General features: G+C 39.1%; 1 protein-coding gene across 1 annotated transcript; it reads left to right on the top strand.

Moving 5' to 3' along the window:
- Positions 1-2557: 2557 nt before the first annotated feature.
- Positions 2558-18540, top strand: LOC106139948 (coiled-coil domain-containing protein 63). The gene is made up of 12 exons (XM_013341461.2): positions 2558-2667; positions 4098-4220; positions 5436-5535; positions 5844-5941; positions 6892-7031; positions 7943-8117; positions 9485-9667; positions 10212-10362; positions 10770-10941; positions 16131-16263; positions 17073-17200; positions 18345-18540. The coding sequence occupies exons 1-12, from the start codon at positions 2578-2580 to the stop codon at positions 18538-18540; spliced, it is 1689 nt and encodes a 562-aa protein (XP_013196915.2). The 5' UTR covers positions 2558-2577.
- The last annotated feature ends 5380 nt before the right edge of the window (positions 18541-23920 follow it).

Here is a 23920-nt window from a genome sequence, read left to right as displayed (position 1 = left end):
GAAAATTCTGCGTTGATTAAGAAATCTTGAAAAAGTGTGCAAAGGTACTCTTTAAACTCATAGAACCTTCACCATTTCTCCATTGGACTACGATACTCATATGGAAAAATGACCCTTTTATCGTTGAAATACAAAATAGTCGAACTAAACGCTTTCGATAGTTCCTATTTACGGCCTCTGTGGCGCAGCGGTAGTACACTTGTCTATGACACCGGAGGTCGCGGGTTCGAATCCCGGTCAGGGCACGATGAGAAACGAACTTTCTCCGATTGGCCTGGGTCTTGGATGTTTATCTATATAACTATTTATTATAAAATATAGTATCGTTGAATTAGTATCTCATAACACAAGTCTCGAACTTACTTCGAGGCTAACTCAATCTGCGTATTTTGTCCCGTATATATTTATATTATATTATATTTATTTGGTTCGAGAGACTTACGTGTGTAATGATGTCGTGTGAATGTGAATTTCGTTCTATATTATTTTAAAATTGCGATGCCCAACAGGTTCATATTGTACTTAATAAGCAGTAACTGTAATTCAACTGATGTACTTTATGATATGCAATAAATAAATATATACGGGACAAATTACACTGATTGAGTTAGCCTCGAATTAAGTTCGAGACTTGTGTTACGAGATACTAACTCAACGATACTATATTTTATAATAAATACTTATAAAGATAAACATCCAAGACCCAGGCCAATCGGAGAAAGTTCGTTTCTCATCATGCCCTGACCGGGATTCGAACCCGGGACCCCCAGTGTCACAGACAAGCGCACTACCGCTGCGCCACAGAGGCCGTTAAATAAAGATTTTGAATTGAATTGAATGAACGCTTCGATAGTTCCTATTTGATTTAAGTGGCTACGGTGTGGAGTGAACTGCCTGCGTCTAAATTCCCAGACAAGTACGCGAACATTCAAAAGTAGAATAAATGGGTATTTCTCAGAAAGGCATGTAACATCTTCTTCTTCATCGTTACTTACCATCAGGTGAGATGGAAGACATATGCCTAATACAATATTGAATAAAAAAAAAATTATATTAAAAAGATAACTTTATTTTTTTTAAAAAGATTCTCAAAAAAGTTTAAGCTCAATTTTTTCCACCACTAGCTGTTACTGAGTTGCGAAAATTAAGAATTTAATGTGCTTGTAACTTCACAAACAAACAAAAAAGATAAAGTTCTTCTGAACTAGGCCAGCAAGATTGTTTTGAAAGTTGAAAATAAGCTGTTTAACAATATTTAAGCCAAATCCTGGTTGTGTCGCCGCCGAACAAAGATGCTTCATTCATTGTGAGAGAAACGGTTTACATTCGACTAGAAGGCCGACACTCACACCGAACTGTAACAAACACTAGATAATACAATAGAATAGATATTTTATTCACAATTGAATACAAGGTATCATTTATTGACGTCACATCACTTTAATCTAATCTATACTAATATTTTAAAGCCGAAGAGTTTGTTTGAATGCGCTAATCTCAGGAACTACTGGTTCGAATTGAAAACAATTTCTGTGTTGAAGAGACCATTTATCGAGGAAGGCTTTAGGCTATATAACATCACGCTTCAACTATCGTATTAGGAGCGAAGAAATAATGAAAAATTTAAAAAAAAAACGGGAAAAATTATTCACTCTTGAGGGCTTCAATGATGCCATGATGAAAAAAAATATTCCACGCGGGCGGATTCGCTGGCACAGCTAGTTATATAATAGTTATAATATAATATTTATATAATACTGACGCTAAAAAAATTGCTAAAGAAAAAATAATAGGATCACACCATCTCTTTCCCATGGACGTCATAAAGGGCGACTAAGGAATATTCTCATAAACTTGGGTTTCTTTTTTAGGCGATGGGCTAGCAACCTGTCACTATTTGAATCTCAATTATATCGCTAAGCCAAAAAGCCGAACCTGACCTATCAATCTTTTCAAGATCGTTAACTCTGTCTACTCCGCAAGGGATATAGACGTGACTAAATGTATGTATTTCAACGCTTTGGTGTAACATTCAGCCTCCCTTTGTCTACAAGATCTCTCTTAAGTATTTTTGCGCGACTATTCTTTTGAAGGTGACGCTTGTACCAACGAAACTTTTCTGCATTGATTCTGTTACTCACTGTTCTTTTAAACGGACAAAAGCTACTTTTTTCCACTTAATCAGAGCTTTTGGACTACATCTGCTGTGTTGGAGAACTTTTCAACGAGTCATCTCATTAACAATTTACAGTTTTTATTGCATTTCTTTAGGTTTGCAAGGCAAATTTTTCATACGAAGTGTCTTCGATTTCAATTTTAAAAATGTTTAAATAATGTGTATAATCACATGTTATTATTAGTCTTATAATTGCCTAACTTTAACTTTTCAAGATAGCTAGCTCTGTCTACACCGCAAAAGACATAGACGTGAATATATATATGTATGTACCATTTTTTATATTACCTGTGAACTGTCATTAAACATCCGATACAAATCAAGTTGGTCGTATATAAACAATGTAAATTTTGAAACGAGCACAATTTTACTGGGCATTTATTTACATATTTTAAACAATCATGGAGAATCAGTGCAGTGAAACTTCTTCTGCCAACGATATGGAGATGATGAAGAAGATGGAAGACGAACACTTGAGGCTGCAGAGACAGGTGAGGAATGTACAAAATTACGTACAAATCATCATCATCAGCGATGTTCCTACATACGCACATACTTACATACATAAATCACCTTTCTGGAGGGGTAAGCAGATGCACATGCGGTTGCACTAGGTTGAAGTGCTTATTCCCTTAGTCGCCTTTTACGACATCCATCCACCGGAAAAAGGTTCAATTCTAAAGAGCCGGAAATCAGAGAGCATTCTAGTCATTTGTCTTCTTCCTCCTGGCTTTAGTCCCGGTTGCATCCTCACCGTTCTGGAGAGGAGCCCGGGGTATGCCTTTGACCATGGATCCTGGATTGGGTGAGTCAGGTTTTTACACGAAGCGACTCCCATCTGACCTTCGCAACCTTTGCAGGTCTAATCCATATTGGATCCATGTTTACACATCCAGTTGCCTGAATGTGTAGGTTTCCTCGCGATGTTTTCCCTCACCGTAAGAGCATCGATTAGTATTCAAACTAATGTAATAATTAACGGCCTCTGTGGCGCAGCGGTAGTACGCTTGTCTGTGACATCGGAGGTCTCGGGTTCGAATCCCGGCCAGGGCATGATGAGAAAAGAACTTTTTCTGATTGGCCTGGGTCTTGAATGTTTATCTATATAAGTATTTATTATTAAATATAGTAACGTTGAGTTAATATCTCGTAACACAAGTCTCGAACATACTTCGAGGCTAACTCAATCAGTGTAATTTGTCCCGTATATATTTATTTATTTAATGTACATAACTTCGAAAATAGTCATTGGTACATGGTCTAGGTGACATTTGAACCTTTGCCTTTATTTTATTTTAACTGGGCACCTTAACAATTATTATCCTGTTATTCCTAAGTAAAGTTCCTTTATTGTTTGCCGGTTGACTGGTATGTGTGCCGTGTGGCTCCCGGCACCAATACAAAAAAGAATAGGACCACTCCATATCTTTCCCATGGATGTCGTAAAAGGCGACTAAGGGATAGGCTTACAAACTTGGGATTCTCTTTTAGGCGATGGGCTAGCGACCTGTCACTAGTTGAATTTCAATTCTATCGTTAAGCCAAATAGCTGAACGTGGCCATTCAGTCTTTTCAAGACTGTTGGCTCTGTCTACCCCGCAAGGGATATAGACGTGACCATATGTATGTATGTATGTTGATTGGTAGAGATCCCTTCATGGGACAAGTCCGCCATTGCAAGTGATTTTATTTTTTTATAACTATGTAAAAGTATGCGTAGATCGTGGCAAATGGAAAGAGGTAGTCTGTGCCTACCCCTCCGGGAAGGAGGCGTGATTTTTATGTATGTATAACTATGTCCTTACTATTTTCTTGTTACTGTGTAAAAAAGATATTACAAACAACCAAACAAACAAAACGATTAGACAACCGACGCTATCAATTCGCATTCCAGTCATTTGTATTAAGATTTCAATTTCAGGTCCGAATGATCCAGATAGATCGTCAAAACCGCTCGATGGGGGTGCACCCTCAGTTCAGGAGGCAGGACGCCCTTCTGCGTTCTCTGAAGAAGGAGTACATCAATTTCGTTAAGGACCTAAAGGTATGCCATATCCTTCGTTTCGTAGCTCATTATGACTGTAAAGTTACGTTAAAAAACTCTGACCACACCGTTTCTAGAGGCCTCGGCAAGTTTAAATTTCGAAAAGCGATATAATAAACATAACATATAATTACGTCTATATCCCTTGCGGGGTAGACAGAGCCAGCAGTCATCAAGACTGAAAGACCGCGCTCAGCCGCTTGGCTGAGTGATAGATATGAGATTCAGATATAGCGACAGATTGCTAGCCCATCGCCTAAGAGAGGAATCCCAAATATGTAAGCCTATCCCTAGTCGCCTTTTACGACATCCATGGGAATGAGACGAACTCGTAACAAGCATTTTTTTTTCTAAATTGAGTCACAGTGGTAAATTTAAAAATTAATAAAAATTGAATCTCATTACCATTATGAAGCCAAACAGCTGAACGTGGCCTTCAAGTCTTTTCAACACTCTTGGCTCAGTCTGCCCCGCAAGGGATATAGATGTGATTATATATATGTACGTCTAGTGTACAAAATATGTTACACCGCTACCCAGCTTTGACTGAAAAGCTTTTGCCAGGTCTCAAAGCTTTCTGTTAGTTAGAAAATACCTAATCAGTTTACAAATATCCAATCTTCTTGCTTTGTTGTTGAAAATAACTAGACTGAAACACACGGTGGAGCAATCCCTACTTATTTATTATATTCTCACGTCTATGTCCCTTGCGGAGTAGACAGAGCTGACAGTCTTGTAAAGATTGATAGGCCACGTTCAGCTGTTTGGCTTAATGATAGAATTGATATTCAAATAGTGACAGGTTGGTAGCCCATCGCCTAAAAGAAGAATCCCAAGTTTATAATTCTATCCTTTAGTTGCCTTTCACGAAATCCATATACATATATAGACTTCAAATATACGTTTTATACGACCACATTTTATATGAAATATGTTCCCACGTTATTCTCATCCGTCATCAATCATTGTTATTTTTATCACAGTTCAAATATAGTTGTGATGCGACCTTTAACTTTATAAATACCGGCACTACATTGGAGGCTTTTAAAATCGTCGCTTTCTTGTTAGTTGGCGTAAAATAAAAAATTTGTCGCTTTTTGAACATGGTGCTAAATTCAAAGAGGTTGAATCTGCGGGTAGATGCCACAAACAAACATAGAGGTACAAGTAGGAGGAGGATAAGAGACCGTATGTTTACACACCAATCGTTTTCAGATAGCAAGATCCGGCGCGCATAAGAAAAAGGACAAGAGAATGAAAGCTGATCTTGAGAACGCCCTGTTATTAAGGGTTCACACGGAAATGGACGCTGAAGGTAAATACATCCTACTACTATTATAAAGGCGAAAGTTTGTATGGATGTTTGTTACTCTTTCACGCAAAAACTACTGAACCGATTACCATGAAATTTGGTATGTAGGTAGCTGAAGACCCAGAATAACACATAGGCTTTTATCTTTTTATCCCAGAGTTCCTGCGGGATTGATAGGGTTTCCATGCGGACGAAGTCGCGGGCGGCCTCTAGTACATGCATATATACATACGTACGTACATACATATAAACATACACATAGACTTCATTATATGTATGTATGTATGTATGTGCATTTGTTTTGTCACCAGCCGGAACAACTCTGATGAATCAGCTGGAAGGCCTGTTACAAATCGAGAAGAAAGACGTACTTCTTTTGAAGAAGCTGGAGACTGCCAGCCAAGGAAAGGTGAAGTCATAAAAAAAATTTGAATAATGTAGGACTAATTCTCGGTCAAGAATACCCGAAACCGCCGAGCTTGCATGAAGAGAGTTATGAATGTGGATGAAGCGAAGGAAGAGGCATGATTTTATGTATGTATACATAAAATCACGCCTCTTTCCCGGAGGGGTAGGCAGATACTACATCTTTCCACTTGCCACGATCTCTGCATACTTCCTTCGCTTCATCCACATTCATAATTCTCTTCATGCAAGCTCGGCGGTTTCGGGTACTTTTGACCTGACCCTTTACCAGGACGTCCTTAATTTGATCAAGATACGTTCGTCTAGGTCTTCCCACTCCGACCTTTCCCTCCACACTCTCCTTATATATCTGCTTAGTCAACCTGCTTTCATTCATCCTCTCTACATTTTATGTATGTATGTATGTAACTCTTGGCCACGAGAAATCACCCGGGTCTGTTTAAAAAAAACTCCCAAACTTTAACCAGAAAGTGCCCGGCGTTAATATTTATTTATTCCCTTATATAGCTATACGTAACAGGTTACATGATTACATTCTAAAAAATACACTCAAATAATTTACACGTCACATCAAAAATCACATCTTTATCACTTGCGGGATTAAGATTCAAACAGTGACAGGTTGCTAGCCCATCGCCTAAAAGAAGAATCCCAAGTTTATAAGTCTATCCCTTAGTCGCCTTTTCCGACATTAATGAGAAAGAGATGGTGTGGTCCTATTCTTTTCTATTTATTATAATTTTCTATTTAAATTTAAAATAGAATAGAATAGATTTATTTTCAAAATTGGATACAAGGTATCACTTATTGACGTCACATCAGTTAAATCTAATTATAACTACTACCGCTTCCAAAGCGCACGTGTAGAAGAAGTGGCGGAACAAACTACGCTGCAGCATTTGTTTATGATTGTAATCTGTAATAAATGAATAGATGACTCAGCGCAGAAGTCAGAGTGAGCGACGTTTGGTCTCGACTGAAAATCAGCTCGAAGCGGCCACCTTGAGGTTCAATGTCCTGCAAGCTGAGAACAAGAAGATTCGGGAAGAAATTGAGCATATGCTTAAAGACAGGTTATAATTACATACATACATTGGCTGGCAGAGATCCCACTTAGGGATAAGCCTTTGTACTGTACTGTTTTATACATACATACATATGGTCACGTCTATATCTCTGGCGGGGTAGACAGAGCCAATAGTCTTGAAAAGACTGAATGGGCACGTTCAGGTATTTGCCTTGATAGAATTGAGATTCAAATAGTGACAGGTTGCTAGCCCATCGCCTAAAAAAGAATCCCAAGCTTGTAAGCCTATCCCTTAGTTGCCTCTTACGACTGTTTTATTTGTAATGTACTCCTTTAATGAACAATAAAGCATTTACTTACTTACTTTTGGTCGAGAAAGTAAACCTCGCGATAAAATTCAATCTAAGGTTATTCAAAATTTTTTTTGATACGTATTTTGGTACGTAAAATTGCTGAGTTGTTGTTTTTTAACTAATTTAAATTTAATCCCCACAGGAATTAGAAGATAACCTTATTAATGGTAAGCGCGGTAATGTGTCGTGTGGTTCCCGGCACCAATAGAAAAAAGAATAGGACCACTCCATCTCTTTCCTATGGATTTCGTAAAAGGCAACTCAGGAATAGGCTTATTAACTTGGGATTCATCTTTTAGGCGACGGGCTAGCAACCTGTCACTTTATATGATTAGCATGTCAGTATTTTCAAGACTGTTGGCTCTGTCTACCCCGCAAGGGATATAGACTATAATAAATAAGCAATAGATGAATGTGTGCCTATCCCTTAGGCGCCCATTACGACCGTCAAGGGAAAGCGATATAGTGGTCCTATTCCAAAGAACTGATATTTTGTTTTATGAGTTTAAGTTTAATGTCCTTGTAATAGGATCTTTATTATAGCTACGTACATATGTATGTATGGTAAGCTCTCACTCAATACCTCTTTTAAAACCTTTTTAAGGACCCTCTTCAACCAAGCCTGGACTAAAATGCTGACAGCCCTGAACAAAGGCAAGAAATTCCTGACGGATCTCTTCGAATCCTCTACCCTGGCGTATGACCAGAGAGACGAGTGGGTAGCCAAGCTGAGGTCAATCCAGGAGAAAGGCAAGATGGACCAGATGCTTCAAGTCCAGGTAGGAATAAATACAGACAGATTACACAGATTGAGTTGGTCTCGAAGTTAGTTCGAGACTTGTGTTACGAGATACTAACTCAACGATACTATATTTTATAATAAATACTTATATAGATAAACATCCAAGACCCAGGCCAATCAGAAAAAGTTCTTTTCTCATCATGCCCTGGCCGGGATCGAACCCGGGACCTCCGGTGTTACAGAGAAGCGTACTACCGCTGTGCCACAGAGGCCGTCAATTAGTCAATCAGTTTGAGTTGGCCTCGATGTTAGTTCGAGACTTGTTTTACGACACTAACTCAACGACACTATATTTTATAATAAATATAGTAGCTGTCCCGGCAAACGTTGTTTTGTCATATAAATAATTTTTAAGTTATTTCTAGTTAAAAAAAAAATGTTAAGGATGGACAACCCTTATCACTAAGGGGTATGAAAAATAGATGTTGGCCGATTGTCAGACCTACTCAATATGCTCACATTACTTATTTAATGAGAATCGGTCAAGCCGTTTCGGAGGAGTACGGGAACGAACATTGTGACACGAGAATTTTATATAGGTATAAGATAAACATCCAAGATTCAGGTCAATCAGAAAAAGTTCGTTTCCTGCCTGGGATTCGAACCGCGGACCTACGGTATCACAGACAAGCGTACTACCGCTGCGCCACAGAGACCGTTATGATTCAAATAGTGACAAGTTAGCCCATTGGCTAAAAGAGGAATCCGAAGTACACCTATCCCTTAGACGCCTTATACGACATCCATGTGATAATAAATGTTTGTGTCTGAATGTATTCGTGTTAAAAATAGTCATTAATTCCTCTGTCAACGGCGAAACAATGTTATTTTACTAATTTACGGTTCTAATGGCCATTTCCAAGATCCTTCGCGCGATATGTCCGGTACACTATTGATTAATATCTGAACACAAATCCATTATGTTTAGATCAAACGACAATAGACCTTATGACTTTGTGAATATGATATGTTCGATTGCTTGAATAATGAATCATTATTATAAGGAAGTTAATCGATTATTCGATTCGATTGTAACATTTGTTGTCAAGTCTTTATTTAGTTGTCATCGCCTGTAATTTGTAATAGTTATATTGACACCGTGTGGTTCCTGGCACCAAACTTACTATAAAACCTGTTACTTCCTATTCCAAAACTTAGATATACTTACATAACTACATAAACCTTTTTCCGGAGAGGTCGGCATAGCCTAGAAATTCCCACTCGCCATGATCCCTGCATACTTCTTTCGCTTCATCCACATTCATAACACTCTTCATGCAAACTCGTCGGTAACGGGCACTCTTGACTTGTCCTTTCGCACGAAATTCAGAAAATTGTTTTCAGGAAATGCGCGAACTTCAAAAACTATTTGACCACGAAATGAAACTGTACCACTTTCTATCGACGAAAGGAGTGATGAGATTGAACAAGCAGCAGGAGGAGAAAGAAGAAAGGGAGAAGATACAAGAAATGGAGAATTTAGAGAAAGAGTTTAATGCTCATTTAGCTATACTCGATGATATTTCTGTAAGTATATCATTTAAAAAATAATGTACATGTAAAAATTTTGGTACATTTTTTCGGAATTTTATTTATAAAGAGCGATTTTCTTTTTTTATTTCTTAGGCATTATTTGAGCTTGCAAGCACAACCTTGGGTCTCATCTCGCTTACCAGCAGGCAGATTGAGGTCAAACGCACTCAAACTATATAAACTTTAGGGAAAAAATAATGAGCAATAGAATAAATGTATACATACATATGGACACGTCTATAACCCTTGCGGGGTAGGCGGAACCAACAGTCCTGAAAAGACTGAATGGAACCGTTCAGCTGTTTAGCTTAATGATAGAATTGAGATTCAAATAGTGACTAAACCATCGCCTAAAAAAGAAACTTATGTAAACCTATCCCTTCGTCGCCTTTTTCGACATCCAAGGGAAAGAGATGGAGTGGTCCTATTCTTCATTGTAATAGTGCCGAAAACCACACGGCATTAAAAAAAATAGCTGGCACATTAAGAGACCCACCACCCAAGGATAGGACATCTTTGATAAGAAAAATGATTTCAGGACTACACCCACGAAAGAGATCCAGAGAAGATCATAGAAGCGTTCAACCAGGTGGAACAACAGAATTTCAGCGTCTACATCTTGATGACAGAGTACTGTGCTGAAAACGAAGTGCTCACCAGAAATGTGGCGAAGATCAGGCAGGATATTGGTGAGACACATTTAAAATAAATAAGTAAGTAAAAGCTTTATTGTTCACTAAAGGAGTACATTCCAATATAAAACAGTACAGTACAAAGGCGGGCTTATCCCTAAGTGGGATCTATTCCAGCCAACCTGACAATAAGAGGATCGTATATAAGGTATGTTGATATACTTGTATGTAGTCTTCGGGAAAAAGTCATGATTTCAGTCGTTACTGTAGAAATAAAACCATTAAAGACTTAACGAAAATTAAAACAGTTTATTTAAAGATCAAGCTATACAGTTGGCGGTAAGCAGCGTAAGAGAAAAAAGTTGACGGATGGCGCCACAACCGGGCCACAGATAAAATAGACTTCTACAAGGCATGGGCGTTGTTTACATTATTCCAACAGTTACAAAGAATGATAATTTCAGCTGACCGTCGTGACTGGAATGAAATGATGGAAGCCAAGAGGCAAGATCACTTGGAACAGCTGAGGAAGGAATTAGAAGACAAGAGGACCAGAAACGAAGAATTGAGAGGCGTCTTGAATGAACGGGTTCAGCTCATGGACAAAAATATGGAGAAAATCGCTGACATGTTTAAGTAAGTACGCTGGTATATATACTTGCTTTGACCAGAAATTCTTAACCATACTTTTCAAGGACCCTAAACAAATTGTACACGCATTTCGATTTGTAAAGATTATCAATACATCTTCCTCCTGGTTTTAGCTCGGTTGCTTCCTCACCTCTCTTTGGAGTAGAGCCCGGGGTATGCCTCTGGCCATGGATCCTGGATTTGGTGAGTCAGGTTTTTACACAAAGCGACTCCCACCTGACCTCCACAATCTTTGCAGGTATACCTAACCCGTAATGGATCCATGGTTACAAATCCAGTTGCCTGAATGTGCACTGTGCAGGTTTGCTCACGATATTTTTATTCACCATAAGAGCATCGGTTAGTATTCAAACTATGTACATAACTTTGAAATTAGTTCTGTTATTTATTGCTGATTTTTTTTAAACTGTCAATGTCAAATTTTGGATGGGTTTTCAATATTAATTTCATTTGGCGGGAAAATAGACGTCACATTTTTGATAGAAAACACGATCAGCTGATTGACCGGCGCCATGTCAGTTTAACGTTTTAACTCCAAGTCAGAGAATACAAAAAAATCATCGCAATGCTTTAATAATAATCTTAGTTAAACTAAGAAGATTAAAGTAACAAGTCAACTTGTATCATACAAGTCCTAACCTTAATCTTCAATTATACAATTTATTAAGGTCAGAGCATTACATCTTAACGTCTTAAGATCTGATCAACTTCTGAACGTGTTTGATCACCGCCTAATCTCCTCTCCGTCCAGTAATTGTACAGCGTGCAGTCACGTACACAACGCGAACAATTTTAAAACTAGTTCGCTGCAGATGGATTACACACTCTTATGAATTTTTCTTAGAGGAATTTTTTTAATTTATTTGAACATACATACATACATACATATAGCCACGTCTATATCCCTTACGGGGTAGACAGAGCCAACAGTCCCGAAAAGACTGAATGGCCACGCTCAGCTGCTCGGCTTAATGATGGAATTGAGATCCAAATAGTGACAGGTTGCTAGCCCATCGCCTAAAAATAAAGGATCGCAATTTTATAAGCCTATCTCTTTGTCGCCTTTTACGACATCCATGGGGAAAAGGTGGAGTGTCCTATTCTTTTTTGTATTGGTGCCGGGAACACTTTTAATTTATTTGAAACTTAAGTATATGTACGAACGCGGTACCAGCGTAAAGAGCAAAAAATCGCGAAAACTTTTCTGCGCACGTTAATTCTGGAAATCTTCTCTTAGTGCACCCCTAGACCACATAAGGAGCTTACAAATTTCAAATCACTTAACCTGTGTGTTGATATATCAGTGACCTCTTATATACCAAACTAGAAAGCGCCTGCGGCTCCACCCGCATACAAACATACATAAAATAACGCCTCTTTCCCGGAGGGGTAGGCAGAGACTACCTCTTTCCACTTGCCACGATCTCTGCATACTTCCTTCGCTTCATCCACATTCATAACTCTCTTCATGCAAGCTCGACGGTTTCGGGTACTTTTGACCTGACCCTTTACCAGAACGTCCTTACATGCATCAATCGAAATATATCGTTATCTCTAGTTTTCCTCGCAATTTACAAAAATCTCTTTTTTAGCGGATGCCTACATCATAGCAACTATCTGCATGTCCAATTTCACCTCAATCGGTCCAGTAATTCAGAGATTAAGATAGATAGATGCCGTGTGGTTCCCGGTACCAATAGAAAAAGTATAGTACCACTCCTTCCTTTACCATGGATGTCGTAAAAGGCGGCTAAATGATAGGTTTACAAACTTGCGATTCTTACTTTAAGCGATGGGTTAACAACCTGTCATTATTTGAGTCTCAATTTTATAATTTAGCCAAACGGCTGAACGTAGCCTATCAACACGGTTGGCTCTGTCTACTACACACGCTAGTAATAATTTAGATAGATTTGACGCCGATCTCCTGTTTGGTTTCCTTCCACCCAAAGGTTGACTGGAAGAGATTGCTTTAGCGATAAGTCCGCCTTTGTACCATCTATATCTGCTTTGTGTTGTTTTGTATGTTTTCTCTTATGGTGCAATAAAGAGAATTTATCTATCTATCTATAGATTTAATCAATTTAAACTTTAAATTACGAGTACATCATGAATTTTTAACGTTCACAAGTGGATTACATTTAAGAATAACATTGTAAGTTTAACAAATCGAGATAGACTACATTGTGCGTCTGGGCAGGTGGGGAATAACATGCGGCCACTCATAAATTTTTAAAGTACCCAGAATGTTTTAAAGGACCATTCCCTAAGGGTTGTGTTTTGGAGGAAAAATGTTATACATACATACATATAATCACGTCTATATCCCTTGCAGGGTAGACAGAGCCAACAATATTTTGAAAACTGATAGGCCACGTTCAGCTATTTGGCTTTAAGAAAGAATTGAGATTCAAATAGTGACAGGTTGCTAGCCCATCGCCTTAAAGAAGAATCCCAAGTTTATAAGCCTACTCCTTAGTCGCCTTTTACGACACCCATTGGAGAGAGATGGAGTGGTCCTATTATTTTTTCTATTGGTGCCTAGAATCACACGGCACAAAAAAAGTGTTATATGGACTATGGAGTGAAAATTACAGATTTTTTTTTATTTTATTCATTCATTCATATTGTTGTTCATATGAATAAGAGTGACAGAGAAGGAAGTATTACGTCGTCTCTTGCACACATGCCACCATGATGGATTTTGGACATCAGTTCATGATGGAAGGTACAGTAAGCGTGTGTCTGAGAGCCGATAAGCTGGGGGGTAAGCGAATCACTCTACACATGTGATTACGTCTATGTCCCTTGCGGGGTAGACGGAGTAAAATCGGATAAGCTGTTAAAAAAAATAGCGAAAATACAAACACACTTTTTTTTTATTTACAATTATATATACACAAATTTCTGATGTTTTGAAAATTTTACTAGAACTGCTAATACAATTTAAAATAAAGTTATGAAGTCACGGTTATATTGTACAAAAAAAACCTGCTCTCTCATGATAAAGGCGAAAGGACATGACGTGTGATATCTCAGGAGACAGGTCAAATCCCGCCAACCCTAGTCAAACCCGTATAGAGCATCTTTTGCAATTTTCAGCTGAGATTTTAACTTTGTACTAAAACAATTTGTCTCTGTCCAGCCATGATGTTCTGCAGTAGTAAAATGGATTGCGTTTTATGCTTTACTTCACGTGACTTTTTCCTTTGTCTTATTTTTTTTATACATACATATGTACATATTATAGTCCCGTCTATATCCCTTGCGGGGTAGACAGAGCAAACAGTCTTGAAAAGACTGAAGACCAGGTTCAGCATAATGATGGAATTGAGATTCAAATAGTGGCAGGTTGTGAGGCCATCGCCTACAAAAAAAATCCAAAGGCTTTTAGCATTTCCCTTAGTTGCCTTTTACGACATTCATGGGACAGTTTTTATGAATTGGCGGGAACTACACGGCGTATATTTTATTCACGGGGACCTTGATCAAATCGGGTTTGTCGCGGCGAAAGGGCAGGTCAAGAGTACCTAATAATGATTTCGCTCACCTTAAGATCATCGGTTTGCAATCAAACTAATGTACACAACTAAGAATATTTAATTTGTGCCACTAATGATCGGATAATGGCAGTCAGTTCGTGCTGACGACGTCATCACTCACGGCGTCACGCCGTTATGTCACCCCCTTGATGTGTTTATTGATGAATTAATAATCATTCAGTTGTTTGTTTGTCTATCTGGGCCAGCCAAGTAACATTTGTAGAGTGTGAAAACTTGTAGAATTATTTTAAAATAGAAAAAAATTGTGTGGCAAATTTTGCGACGGAATACTGTATTTTTTTTGGCGGGAAAGGTGACGTCGTTGACATAGTGTAAATACCAAGATCAGCTGATTGTCGTCCGCCATTTTTTTTAAGAATTATCTAATAGACCGAGGAGATTAATCTACATAACGTTACTGCAATGTCTTTGCTATTGGTTTTTACGAGGTTAGCGTATTATAAAAGAAATGTAGTAAAGTTATCTATCGATGATTTAAAACAATTATCAAAGCGACAAAAAGAAAACGTATAAAAACACGTCAACAAAAAAGACCCGAGCTGTAAAAATTTTGCATGCTTTTTATTATCTCTTGCTCAAAAAACATGGCGGCCGTTGATCAGCTCATTGTGGTGTTTGACAAAAATCAATGCCTGTTCCCTAAAAATGGCTATATGGCTAGAAAAGTGATTTTATAAACTTTAAGACTCGTTGAAATGAGCTTACTTGTATGAAGCATATTTTTTTTTTTTCATAGACAGAGATGTACTTTTTTTTAATTTTTACTTTTCTTCGTGCATTCATTCACGTAACCCAGCAAATCGAAAACGTTATCTGTGTCATGTTTTAAACAAAATTGTGAACAATTAAGCCAAGTTTACCCCTTCACGCCTTTTGTTCGTATGTATCGTATTTACTCATAAACTTTTAATTGGCGTGTGCCTAATTAATAAAGTAAATTACAAAAGTACATTTGCATTGAACGAACTTCGCGTGAGCAAAAATTTGGCATAATTAATTTTGTAACAAGTTATTATGATAATACGTTTTAATTATACATTGTAGGAAATTGTTGTTATTTTGTATGTAAATTCACGAAATACGTATGCAGTTGTTTCAAAATTTGTCATTTCGTGAAATAGTAGCTGTTTATGTGTGATATAAATGCTGTTTTATAAATAAACATAACATAACATATAATCACGTCTATAACCCTTGTGGGGTAGACAGAGCCAACAGTTATCCAAGGACTGAAAAGCCATGTTCAGCTGTTTGGCTTAATGATAGAATTGATATTCAAACAGTGACAGGTTGCGAGCTCATCGCCTAAAAGAGGAATCCCAAGTATCTCTTAGTCTCCTTTTACGACATCCATAGGAAAGAGATGTAGTGGTCCTATTCTTTTTTCTATTGATGCTGGGAACCACAAGGCACTTAAATAAAATTTACAAATTAAGTTACTTAAAGTTTTTAATTTAAGACATTTGATAGTTGACAAAAATTTTCGTGTTACAGAAGTGCATGTTGGTGCCATCACTAATGTAATGAGAGTGTAAATTGTGTGTGATTAAATATCGAATGAATGGAATGGAAATGGATTTTTCACAAGTCTTTAACGGCAAAACCTTACAGATTTCTGGATTGCTCTCTGGAACCCTTCGAGAACCTTCTGGGAGACAAGCAGCCAAGTCTGCGGCAGTTCAACCTGACCATGCGCCTCGTCATGGAGAAGATACAGGAACACATTGAAATCGTTTACTATTACGTTAGTGCTAGTTACTACTATTAGTTAGTGCCGTGTGGTTCCCGGCACCAATGAAAAAAGAATAGGACCACTCCATCTCTTTCCCATGGATGTCGTAAAAGGCGACTAAGGGATAGGCTTACAAACTTGTGATTCTTTTTTTAGGCGATGGGCTAGCAACCTGTCACTATTTGAATCGTTAATTCTATCATTAAGCCAAATAGCTGAACGTGGCCATTCAGTCTTTTCAAGACTGTTGGCTCTGTCTACCCCGCAAGGGATATAGACGTGACCATATGTATGTATGTATGTATTACGTTAGTGAACCATACATACATATAGTCACGTCTTTATCACTAGCTGGGCAGACAGAGGCAACAGTTTTTAAAAGACTGATAGGCCACGTTCAGCTTTATGGCTTAATGATAGCGTTGAAATCGGAGTAGTGAAAGGTTGCTGGCTCATCGCCTCAAAAAAGAAGCTCAAGTTTATAAGCCTATCCCTTAGTCGCGTCTCATCATGCCGTGTGTACGGATAATTTATAAATAAATATATATATATATATACGGGACAAATTACACTGATTGAGTTAGCCTCGAAGTAAGTTCGAGACTTGTGTTACGAGATACTAACTCAACGATACTATATTTTATAATAAATACTTATATAGATACTTACTTATTAGATATAATCATCCAAGACCCAGGCCAATCAGAAGAAGTTCTTTTCTCATCATGCCCTGGCCGGGATTCGAACCCGGGACCTCCGGTGTCACAGACAAGCGTACTACCGCTGCGCCACAGAGGCCGTCAAAACTATTTCTCTTACAGGAACGACACGTGCAGAAGATCGGTCAGAGATCTGGTCGTCTGAAGATGTACCTGGTCCACTGTGAACCACCGCAGATGATTGCATCAGTGCCTGTGAACCTTATGGTGCCTGCTGATACCTGCCCCAGGTCAGGTCTTATTTTCTTCTTACATACATAAAATCACGCCTCTTTCCCGGAGGGGTAAGCAGAGACTACCTCTTTCCACTTGCCACGATCTCTGCATACTTCCTTCGCTTCATCCACATTCATTACTCTCTTCATGCAAGCTCGGCGGTTTCGAGTACTTTTGACCTGACCCTTTACCAGGACGTCCTTAATTTGATCAAGATACGTTCGTCTAGGTCTTCCCACTCCGACCTTTCCCTCCACACTCTCCTTGTATATCTGCTCAGTCAACCTGTTTTCATTCATCCTCTCTACATGACCGAACCATCTCAACATACCCTTTTCTATTCCTGTAACCACATCTTCTTTCACATCACAACATTCCATTATTTTATTTTCTTCTTCCTGACACATAACCCTTGTGTACATCCTAACCTCTCTGATGAAAGTTTTCTTTTTATTCAATATCGGATGAAGCATTTGTCTTCCATCTCACCTGATGATAAAGACGAAGATGTGATGAATGAACTATCTACGTCTATATTCCCATACTTTTGGTGCCGTGTGGTTCCCGGCACTGATAAAAAAAAGAATAAGACCACTTCAACTAGTTCCCATGGATTTCGTGAAAGGCAACTAAAGGAAATGCTAATGAACTTGGGATTTTTCTTGCGATGGGCTTAACCTGTCACTGTTTGAATCTCAATTCCATCATTAAACCGTACAGGTAAACGGTCAACAGTCTTTTCAGGACTCTGTCTACCCGCAAGGGGTATTTTATGTATTTTATTATGTTCAAACATTTATTTATCTTGCTCTGCGCCAACGCCGTTCTCCTGTTTGGTTTCCTTCCACCCAAAGGTTGACTGGAAGAGATTAGAATAGAATAGAATAGATTTATTTTCAAAATTGGATACAAGGTATCACTTATTGACGTCACATAACTTAAATCTAATTATAACTAATACCGCTTCCAAAGCTCATGTGTAGAAGAAGTGGCGGAACAAACTACACTGCAGCATTTTCATAGGACGTCAATTTACAAATATAGATCTCTTAAATCTAAATCGTGGACGAATGCACATTGTCTACATTAAAAAACATGTTGCTTTAGCGATAAGTCCGCCTTTGTACTTTGCTGAAATTTTTCACTGATTTCTTACAGTTGCGTAGAAGCCCGCTGGCTTTCCCGCGTCTGCGAGACTCCTGAGACTCCGTTCACCAAAAAAGACGCTCTGCAAGCCCTGGCGGAGTTGCAAGCTGACCCAGCGTACGTGTGGAGCGACCGCGTGCACCCCCTCACAGACTGCCGCGTGCCCAGGAGCAGAATGATACTGGCTCGGCGGTACATGCAGCATTGAATAGCTTGGACGATGTACTAGAATACACTTTTTTACCATATTTTATTGAGCTTTTACTACGACATCAATTACATTTTTGATTTCCTCCCCTCCACGCTCTTGGTCTTGGTGATACTTAAAAACTGAGTCATCAAAGTAAGCATAATGTAGCAAAATCTATACGCCACAATTCACAAAAATAAATAATAAAATCACGCGACGCTATCAGTCAAAAACAGCGAAAAACCTAAATCGCGCAAGCAAAGATTTCACGGATTGGAGCGTATATACAACCTCCGACTGAACATCGTCGGAGCCGCGGTTCCCCAGGCATCACACCAGCCTGGCGGAAGATCTTCCTTTTGGTGGCGGTCGAGCCGAATCATCGCTCCCGCTACACATACAATTGATGACACGAAATTCTGATTTGGGTTGCCTGCAAAGCTTTAACTATATAGTAGACTTGATCCAAATTCTGTCAAGATACCTCCTACAACTTAGACTCCCTTAGTTAGAAATATACTCCAAGCCCTGGCGGAATTGCAAGCTGACCCAGCGTACGTGTGGAGCGACCGCGTGCACCCCCTCACAGACTGCCGCGTGCCCAGGAGCAGAATGATACTGGCTCGGCGGTACATGCAGCATTGAACAGCTTGGACAATGTACCAGAATACACTTTCTTACTGTATTTTATTGAGTACTAGCTGTACCCGCGACTTCGTCGGCGTGGAATAGTTTCCCCGTTTTTTCACATGGTCCGTTATTTCTTTGCTCCTTATAGTTGCAGCGTGATGTTATATAGCTTAAAGCCTTCCTCGATAAATGGTTTATTCAATACAAAAATATTTTTTCAATTCGAACCAGTTCCAGATTAGCCCGTTCAAACAAACAAACAAACTCTTCAGCTTTATAATATTAGTATAGATTTACTACAACATCAATTACAATTTTGATTACCTGCTCTTGCTCCAAATAGACGCTCTTGGTCTTGGTGATACTTTAAAACTCAGTCACCGGAGTAAGCATACTATTAGTGACACAAAATTCTCATTTGGTTTGCCTGCAAGGTTAACTATATACTAGACTTGATCCAAATTCTGTCAAGATGCCTCCTACAACTTAGACTCCTTAAGTTAGAAAAATATACTCCAAGCCCTGGCGGAATTGCAAGCTGACCCAGCGTACGTGTGGAGCGACCGCGTGCACCCCCTCACAGACTGCCGCGTGCCCAGGAGCAGAATGATACTGGCTCGGCGGTACATGCAGCATTGAACAGCTTGGACGATGTACCAGAATACACTTTCTTACCATATTTTACTGTATATTTACTACGACATCAATTACATTTTTGATTTCCTCCCCTCCACGCTCTTGGTCTTGGTGATACTTTAAAACTCAGTCACTGAAGTAAGCATACTGTAGCAAAATCTATACGCCACAAGTCACAAAAATAAATAATAAAATTACGCGACGCTATCAGTCAAAAACAGCGAAAAACCTAAATCGCGCAAGCAAAGATTTCAGGGATTGGAACATATATACAACCTCCGACTTAACATCGTCGAAGCCGCGGTTCCCCAGGCATCACACCAGCCTGGCGGAAGATCTTCCTTTTGGTGGCGGTCGAGCCGAATCATCGCTCCCGCTACACATACAATTGATGACACGAAATTCTGATTTGGGTTGCCTGCAAAGCTTTAACTATATAGTAGACTTGATCCAAATTCTGTCAAGATACCTCCTACAACTTAGACTCCCTTAGTTAGAAATATACTCCAAGCCCTGGCGGAATTGCAAGCTGACCCAGCGTACGTGTGGAGCGACCGCGTGCACCCCCTCACAGACTGCCGCGTGCCCAGGAGCAGAATGATACTGGCTCGGCGGTACATGCAGCATTGAATAGCTTGGACAATGTACCAGAATACACTTTCTTACCATATTTTATTGAGCTTTTATTACGACATCAATTACAATTTCTTGATACTTCAAGCCTTGGCAGAAACAGTGACGTGTGGTTCCCGGCACCAATAGAACAAAAATAGGACCGCTCTATCTCTTTCCTATACTCGTATATAACGTTAGGGATTAGAGACAGGCTTATGAACTTGGGATTCTTCTTTTAGGCGATGGGCTAGTAAATTATATTACTTATATTTTTTTAAGATCACAGAATCATACGTTACGGTTTTTTAAAAAGAACTGTAAGAGTGACAAGCCTTCACACAAATAATCCCTTGCGGGTAGACAGAGCCACCAGTCTTGAAAATGCTAATAGACCACGTTCAGCTGTTTGGCTTAATGATAGAATTGAGATTCAGATATAGCGACAGGTTGCTAGCCCGTCGTCTAAAAGAAGAATCCCAAGTTTATGAGCCTAACCCTTAGTCGCCTTTTACAAGAACCATGAAAAAAAAATAGAATGGTCTTATTCTTTTTTCTATAGGTGCCGGGAACCACACGGCACAAGCCATAACAACAAGCCTACACGTTAATAATTAATAAGATTACACATTTATACAATAAAAACAGGCTTATTTCGCAAGTCGTTACTTCTCTCCCTGTTAATATAATTATGAAATTTTATGGACAACAGCGCGAGACGGTGTCTGTACATACATGATCTAGTATGTTTTTGATGAAAATGTTAGTAAAGTGAAGAGAGTTATGAATGTGGATGAAGCGAAAGAAGTATGCAGAGATCGTGGCAAGTGGAAAGAGGTAGTCAATGGAGTGGATTTGAACAAAATTTGATACAGAGAGAAACTATACCTTTTATTGTAAGCTTGTGTACTTTGGTACCCGAAAATTCCCAGTAGAGCAAAACCCGGAACTAACGCAAACTGATATTAAAATTCAAAATTTTTATTCATTATTATAGGATACTTCATATCGCTTAATAATTGTCAAAACGTTTGGTTTCACGACATTGGTTGACGTCAAATAAATTACATAAAACTAAGTTTAATGCCGCTTCCAAGGCGTCAGTGCAGAAGAAGCGGTAACAAACTGCACTGCAGCATTTTCTTCAACAACGTCAATTTCACAATATCAATTAAACTTAGAATAGAATGTGGACGAGAGAATACATTGTTCAGATTAATAGTCTACCTAATAATCTATCTATCTACCTCCTCTACGTATCAACGTACAAACAATACCGCCGTCTCGTTTCACTAAGTAATAAAAAACGAAACAGCGATACTTTTTCTAACGGCCTCTGTGGCCTCTCTTGTCTGTGACACCGGAAGTCCCGGGTTCGAATCCCGGCCAGGGCATGATGAGGAAAGAACTTTTTCTGATTGGCCTGGGTCTTGGATGTTTATCTATATAAGTATTTATTATAAAATATAGTATCGTTGAGTTAGTATCTCGTGACACAAGTCTCGAACTTACTCCGAGGCTAACTCAATCTGTGTAATTTGGCCCGTATCTATTTATAGTTTCGCGCGATTAAAATGACTTCATGCGTGCTTATGCTATTTGACTACTGGGGTTGGATTTGCTAGAGCGACGCTAGCTACTATTCACAATGAAATAAAACCCTGGGCTAAGGTCTGTGCATACATACATATATTCACGTCTATATCCCTTGCGAGGTAGACAGAGCCAACAGTCTTGAAAAGACTGATGGGCCACGTTCAGCTGTTTGGCTTGAAGATAGAATTGAGATTCAAATAGTGACAGGTTGCTAACCCATCGCCTAAAAGAATTCCAAGTTTATAAGCTTATCCCTTAGCTAAGGTCTACATACATACATACATATGGTCACGTCTATATCCCTTATGGGGTAGACAGAGCCAACAATCTTGAAAAGACTAATAGGCCACGTTCAGCTATTTGGCTTTAAGATAGAATTGAGATTCAAATAGTGACAGGCGATGGGCTAGCCATCGCCTAAAAAAGAATCCCAAGTTTGTAAGCCTATCCCTTAGTCGCCTTTTACGACATCCATGGGAAAGAGATAGAGTGGTCCTATGCTTTTTTGTACTGGTGCCGGGAACTACACGGCTAAGGTCTAGATTCATCTAAATATGAACGCGAACAAGGTAAAAGGGTTCGTGATCAGTCAGCTCTCTGCCATAAATCTAAATTACAAGCGGGCCGACGAATTGGGCCCGACGACGCATACGGCCCACCTACTGAGTATATACATATTTTCACGTCTTTTTCCATACGGGGTAGACATGGTCAACAGACACGAAAACGCTGAAATAAACGTCCAGGAACTAGACCAATTCGAAAAAAGGACCTTTCTCATCATGCCCTGGCCGGGATTCGAACGCGGGACCTCCAGTGTCATAGACCAACGCACTACCGCTGCGCCACAGAGGCTGTCAAATACTTGATGAAATTTTGCATACATATGTGGACTATATAGGACTTAAGGGTACTTTTCACGCGTGAGAAAAAGCTAGTAAGAAAATAAACAAAAGAATAACAAAGCGAGGCCTTATCTCGGATGCATTTTCATCCAAGCGGGCTTAGGAAAAAATTGTTGGAAAGTGATAAATGGTGGCATACGATTCCGCTATGATAAGGGACATAGAAAATTGTCTAAAAAAACGTCGGTGGTTGAACGGTTAAGTTGGCCGACTAATAGGATAATGCATTTTTCACCGGCGTGACACCCTATGACCAAAGGTAAAGTAAGCCGACTAAAAGGATTATAAACCAGTTTTTATCTGCGTACCAATTACTGTATTCTGAGTTATTTTTCGCCCGCGCGATACCCTTTGTAATACTGCGTACTTCACATTACATGTATGCATAATTCCATGCAAATCGGTTCTGTAGATTTACGGTAAAGAAGTAAGAAACACACAAACTCACTTTCGTATGATATTAGTATGGATAATCTGATTGAACATAAAACATTGTTAAGAATCCAGGTTATTAGATAAATTATGATCGAATCATGTTTGCACAAGGGATAACTTTTGTAAAAAGTGAACCGCCTCTAATCGATGTCCTCCTTTTATGAAGTAGGATAAATGTCTAAAACTTTCTCACAAGTGTTACAAAGACTTTTATGCAAACCGCATCAATATCGGTTCAGCGAAACGCGAGATAATCGCGGAAGAATGTACATACATACAGGTCAAATTGAGAACCGCCCTGTTTTGAAGGCGGTTAAAAAGTGCTTATTTTCTTGGTTAAAAGATGTAGGTATTCCTTTCAGCGGTTGTCACGGATACATCCTCACCCCTCTGGAGAGGAGCCCGGGGTGCTAGGATTTTTGGATGGGAATTGTCGCGTTTATATTTCTTTCTAGAGGCCGCCCGCGACTTCGTCCGCGTGGAATCATTCCCGCGGGGACTCCGGGGTAAAAAATAGCCTATATGTTATTCTGGGTCTTCAGCTACCTACATACCAAATTTCATCGTAATCGGTTCAGTAGTTT

This window comes from Amyelois transitella, chromosome 23, assembly GCF_032362555.1.
Source record: "Amyelois transitella isolate CPQ chromosome 23, ilAmyTran1.1, whole genome shotgun sequence".
In the NCBI taxonomy this organism is placed as follows: domain Eukaryota; kingdom Metazoa; phylum Arthropoda; class Insecta; order Lepidoptera; family Pyralidae; genus Amyelois; species Amyelois transitella.
The sequence above is the reverse complement of the archived record's forward strand: the minus strand, read 5'-3'. Positions and strand labels throughout refer to the sequence as shown.